Here is a 5881-nt window from a genome sequence, read left to right on the forward strand (position 1 = left end):
TGGTTAGCCAAAGTATATACAATTTATTTTTAGATGGAAGGGAGTGAGGGGGGAGTCATTATAAGTTTCAATTACTATTATTAATAGTTTGATATTATTTTTATTAACTTTTAGGAATAGATGAGGATGTATACGTTGTTATTCTAAATGAAGAAAAGAATTAAAAAAAATTATATATATATAAAAAAAGAGGTGATCGGCCTGTGTCTGGACTGCGTACTGAAGGTTGGTACTCCTGCCAGATTCCCTGCGCGTAGAAAGGTAATGTGTCAGGGAGATGGGTCCAACTATGTATATTATGATTTTTTTCCTCCTGTTTTCTTCTTCTTTTTTTTATTATTATAAAAAAATTATAATAAAAATTTATATATATATAAAAAAGTGAGATGGGTCCTAACTGCGACATCATGTAGGGTGACCAGCATTCACCCGGACGGGCCAGTATTTTCACTGGCTGTCCGGCTCAGCAAGCCCAAACAGAAGGGCCGCCCCGCAACCCAGGGGGATGCTGCAAAGCCGCCGCTGCTTCGCCCTCGGGGCGGGGGCAGGTGCAAACAGCGCGCGCCAAGCGCCCGCAGCTGCAAAGCGGCTTTGCAGCAACCCCCGGGGCTTTGCAGCAACCCCCGGGGCTTTGCTGCAAGCGGCTTGCAGGCGGCTGCTTTGCATTGTTGGGCGGGCCGAGGCCACAGCGCGCCGCGGCCGCGCGGAACGACCGCAGCAGCCCTCGGGATTTGCAGCCTGCAGAGCCCGGGGGTCGCTGCAAAGCCGTGCTGCAGCCGCCGCAGCCGCGCGTCCTTGGCGCTTGGGGCTCTGCCCGTCCAAGCAACGCGAAGCGGCCGCGAGACGCCAGCAACCCCCCCCCCCCCGGGAGTTTGCAGGGAAGGCTCAGAATTCCTGCTGTCAAAACCTCCCCTTTTCTCCCCTTGCTTTTAAAGATAATCGTAGAAAAGGGCCAGAGTCCAGTAGCAAAAATATTTTCTGGTAGGGTATGAGCTTTCTTTCTTTTATGTATACAGCCCAGATAACCTACGAGAACCAATTTCTTTCTTTTCTTTCTTTTTTAATAAATTTTTTATTGTTTTCTCATTTTATACATCATAAATCACTTTCCGTTAATACTTAACAATATAAAGTTGAATCTATAAAAGTTCCTAATCTAAAAAATAACAAAACATAATTGACTTCCCCTTCACTCTCTTCTGTCCATAATTAAATTGTATGTACTTCCGCTAACAGTTTAATCCCCCTGCTCAGTTGCTTTATAAGTATCTAATTTTATCTAATTAATATAGCTGTAATCATCCTAATATTTTCACTATACCAAATAAATGTGAGGGATTAAGTCAAAGAGTATCCTTTAAAATGACCCATTGAAAAATATTTTTCACAATAAATTCTCCACACCTCCCACTCCCCCCAAAATTGTACATTGTCAGTCTGATTAATATAAGCAGTAAGTTTCGCCATCTCCATGGTAGGGTATGAGCTTTCGTGAGCCACAGCTCACTTCTTCAGAGGCTGTGAAAGATAATCTTGGTAGTGGTTAATAGGGCGCGCTCGTTCTTTCTATCTGGGGGTTACCGCACTTTGTATTCCCAGCGATGTATTAAGAGTTTGAAAATGTTGTAAAAAAACATCGCTTTAAAAGGGTTTTTGGATGCCACGGCTTCTAAATGGTTGGAAGAAGACTTCACAGCTAAAGGGGCCAAACAAAGCGCGAGCAGTATTTTTTATAACGTTTTCAAACTCTTAATATATCCGTGGGAATACATAGAAAGTGCGAACAGTATTTTTTATAACGTTTTCAAACTCTTAATACATCGGTGGGAATACATAGAAAGTGCGAACAGTATTTTTTATAACGTTTTCAAACCACCTTCCCCAGGCTCCATCCCCAAATCTCCAGGAATTTCCTAAGCCACAACTAGCAACCCTATCCCAACCCTTTATCCAGTAAGCTCAGTGGGGTGGGTGTCTTTGCCACATGCTCTAAGGTTGGGATATGGTAAGCAGGAGCCAGGAGTTCCCATCAACACAAGCTGGAAAAAGTGAATGAACCTTGTGGGAGTAGGAACCAGGCGTTTTCAAGCTGTATGCGCTTGAGAGGGTGTGGGTTGGTAAGGCAGAAGATCAGAACTTTGGAGAACTCCATGGTTGAGCACCCACTTTATATGATGAAGGTCCCAGGTTCAGTCACCAGTTGAACTGGGAATCTTGGTAGTGGGTTTTAGGAAAGGAGATCTCCAGGGCCCACCTGAAAGTTGACAACCTTGACTCTGGATAAGGCAGCTTCGTGTGTTCATGTTTTCTGACGTTCATTCCCTTCTGTTCTCTTTCCCATCTCTTTCCACCAGGGAGAAAGACTACTGCTCCGGCCTCCAAGTCCCATGGCCTCTCCTGTATTTTCCTCCTGAGCTGAGAGAGACCGTGAGAGGCTACGAAGGCATCGCTGGCTTGGAAATGGATGAAATGCTAGTCCTCAAACCAGTGGACGTGTTGGAAGGACCAGGCAAGACCCCTCATGTCCTCCAAACTGGGAGCCTCAGGAAATTCTCCAAAAGGACACCAGCTCAGCAAAAGGTGAAACAGGAACCCAGTGAAGGCCTACTCCAGTGTTGGGAGGCTCAGTGGCAGCAGTTCCTGAAGGAAGTAGAGTCCCCTCACTCAGGATGGGGAATCCCGCAACTGCCAGAGGAGCCAACACCCTGGGACGATGCCAAGGCTTTCTTGGCCTCCTTCGAGCAAGTGGCCGAAGCATGCCAGTGGCCCAGAGGAGAGTGGGTGGCCCGCCTCCTGCCGGCACTCAGTGGGCAGGCTGAGTGGGCCTTCAGTGGCTTGAATGTGGGGGACAAGGGAGACTACGGGAAGGTGAAGGCAGCCATCTTGCGAGGGGATGCCCTCAGCAGGGAGAAGCAGCGCCAGCACTTCCGGCGTTACTGCTACCAGGAGGCCGACGGGCCGAGAGGGGCTCACAGCCGTCTCCAGGAGCTCTGCTGTCGGTGGCTGAAGGTTGAGCGGCACACCAAGGAGCAGATCCTGGAGCTGCTGATCCTGGAGCAGTTCCTGACTATCCTGCCATCTGAGATCCAGAGCTGGGTGAGGGAAAGTGGACCAGATACCTGTTCCCAGGCGGTGGCCCTGGCTGAGGAGTTCCTGCAGAGGAAACAAGAAACTGAGAGGTGGGAGCATCAGGTAAGTTGGATTTTGTGATGCACAGGGAATGCCATGGAGTAAATGCGGTTGCCAACCTCCAGGTGACAGGAAAAAAATGCTGAGCAATAGAGGTTGCAAGGTGTTTATCTAACAACTTGTAGCTACTACAAAATTATACAAAATAGTAGTAACAAAGGTACAACAAAATTGCAGTCTATAAGCAAAACATGTATTGCAGTCTATAAGTAAAAACAAAAGTATAGATAATATAGCACAAAATGACAACAGTGACAGGGTCTGCCAGCTAGTATCCCATTTTGGTATTTCTTCTTCAGACTGTAACCTTGGAATTCAAAAACAAGCAGAAGTATAACTAATACAAATATCACACAATTATTACATATAACTTGTTTACAACCGGGTTACATGGGACTTACTGTATAGCTGTCATCGGAATATAGGTCTCTAATGAGTGAAAAAGTACAGAACAATTAGTAAACGAAAACACATGAAAACAAAATGGAAAATCTCTCAAACCCAATTTAAAAACTTACAGTATAAGACAATGAAGCCATAAATTCAATAAACTTGTGCAGTGTAGAAGGTTCTAGGCTAAAGTGGAGCACATTGCATCAATCAAGCCTATATTTATGGTCGATTATTTTGATTTGTAGAGGCTGGCGTTTTGTCCTCCTCTTGCTAAAAATGGACCTTCATGGCTGTTTTCAGGAGCTGATGCCATTGGAGGAGGGAGCCGGGCGCTTTCCAGAGGCGGAGACTGCTCCGTTGGATCCCAGCCAGGGCCAGCCCTGCAGGGAAGCCAAGGAGGAGAGAGACAGCGATGGCAGCCTCTTAGGTAACTGATGGGCAGCCAATGGATTGATGGCAGAATGGGAGTAATATGCATGCTTTGCCTACCTCCCGGTAATAACTGAGCCACGGCATTGTACACCAACTGGAGTCGCCCAGTTGACTTCGAGGGGAGACCAGTAATCTAGTCCCAATGTTACTGTGATGCGGATTCAAGTGTTCAGATTGGCTATGTCAAAGTAGAGGGTCATCTTTCAGGCCATGAATTGGAAGAAAGGGCTTTTTGTAGAGGAATCTCCAGCATTAATCCAGTATAACCCCTAGGCTCTTGCTCGAGTCAGCAATGGTGTAATATTGGGCAGGTTTATGCACTAGCCTCTGTTTTTAAACCAGAAGAGTGGATGTGGATTGTCTACTCTGGAATCTTAGGCACAGAAGGGTCCTTACCAGCACCTGAGGTCCTGTAACTGGAGATGCTCGGGATTGAGCCTAGGACCTACTGCATGCCAAGCAGATTATCTACCACTGACCCTAAATGAACCTGCCTTTTCTTGAGCTATACCCTTGGCCTGCCTTATGCTTTTAACTGGAGATGCTGGAGGTTGAACCTGGGACCTTCTGCATGCCAAGCAGATGCTCTACCACTAACCGTTGCCCCCTCCTTAAATGAACCTATCTTTTACTAAGTTTGACCCTGGGTCTCCCTCCTTTTTTTCAGCTGGGGATGCCAGAGATTGAACCTGGGACCTTCCGCATGCCAAGCAGATGCTCTGTTGCTGAGCCACGGCCCCTCTCTCATTACTGACTTGCATCAAGATTCCTTTTCTTCCTTTTCATTCTGCAGATTACAGCCAAGTGAATGATTGGCAGGAAAGACCTGGCCAAATGGAAGCAGCCTTGGCATGCCAAAGAAGAACTACTGGGAGCAGTTTGCATGGTCCTGAGCCGGGAACCGTTTCTCAGAATCAGCACAGACCAAAGATTCAGCCAGGGAACCATGTCAGAAACAGACTGCTGGTCTCCATTTCTTCCATGACAAACCAGAAGATGCTCAGTGAAACTTCGTCGCTGCAGACGCAAAACCCAAGTGGGGCCTCAGTGGAAAACTCGGCCCTTTCCAAAGGAGACAGCATCCCCAGTCAGGAGAAGCTCTACAATAAATGTTCCACCTGCGGCAAAACCTTCAGCCAGAGTTCCCACCTGAATTTCCACCAGAGGACCCATGATGTGGAGAAACCCTACAAATGTACACAGTGCGGAAGCAGTTTCCACTCACGCCAAGGCCTTATTTACCACCAGCGAAGCCACGCAGGGGAAAAGCCGTACAAGTGCTCTTTCTGCGGGAAGACCTTCAGCCAGAGTTCGCACCTCCTCGTCCACAAGAGAAGCCACACGGGGGAAAAGCCCTTCAAGTGCCCATCCTGTGGGAAGTGCTTCAGCCGCAACTCCCTTCTCACTATCCACGAGAGAACCCACACGGGGGAGAAGCCCTACAAGTGCTCCCAGTGTGGGAGCCGCTTCCACTCTGGCTCTGGCCTGATCAACCACAAGCGGATCCATGCCGGGGTGAAGCCTTACAAATGTCTGGCCTGCGGGCGAGATTTTATCCGGAAAGCTCACCTCATTCGACACCAGAGTGTTCACAGTGATGACAAGGTCAGCACCTGAGGATCCTGCTCTGAGGGAAACACTTCCTTCGAAAAACCTGTGAAACAGAAGAGGAAGGAAAGAGAAGCCGCTGCCCTCTGTCTGAATCCATGCAATTTTTCACCTCGTAGTTAAAAGAGCTTTTGGGGGATTGGGAAAGAACAGCCCTCATACAGGATTCATCACTTGTATTGATGTCCTGTTTGTGTTTCCTTCCTCCTGTTCTTCAACAGATCAAGACCGTTCACCTGATGTGGGTCCTGCCCTCTGA

General features: G+C 47.6%; 1 protein-coding gene across 1 annotated transcript; it reads left to right on the forward strand.

Annotated features, from left to right (window-relative positions):
* The first annotated feature begins 505 nt into the window (after nucleotides 1-505).
* On the forward strand, nucleotides 506-5633 carry LOC130486019 (zinc finger protein 232-like). The gene is made up of 4 exons (XM_056859220.1): nucleotides 506-849; nucleotides 2355-3192; nucleotides 3883-4009; nucleotides 4808-5633. The coding sequence occupies exons 1-4, from the start codon at nucleotides 506-508 to the stop codon at nucleotides 5629-5631; spliced, it is 2133 nt and encodes a 710-aa protein (XP_056715198.1). The 3' UTR covers nucleotides 5632-5633.
* Nucleotides 5634-5881: the final 248 nt, after the last annotated feature.

This window comes from Euleptes europaea, chromosome 1 (genome assembly GCF_029931775.1).
Source record: "Euleptes europaea isolate rEulEur1 chromosome 1, rEulEur1.hap1, whole genome shotgun sequence".
Taxonomy (NCBI): Eukaryota; Metazoa; Chordata; class Lepidosauria; order Squamata; family Sphaerodactylidae; genus Euleptes; species Euleptes europaea.

Coding starts and splice junctions, on each gene's coding strand:
- LOC130486019 (XM_056859220.1), top strand. CDS start 506: ATGCTGCAAAGCCGCCGCTGCTTCGCCCTCGGGGCGGGGGCAGGTGCA. Junction 850..2,354: donor GAAGCGGCCGCGAGACGCCA/GCAACCCCCCCC, acceptor TCTTTCCACCAG/GGAGAAAGACTACTGCTCCG. Junction 4,010..4,807: donor CAGCGATGGCAGCCTCTTAG/GTAACTGATGGG, acceptor TTCATTCTGCAG/ATTACAGCCAAGTGAATGAT.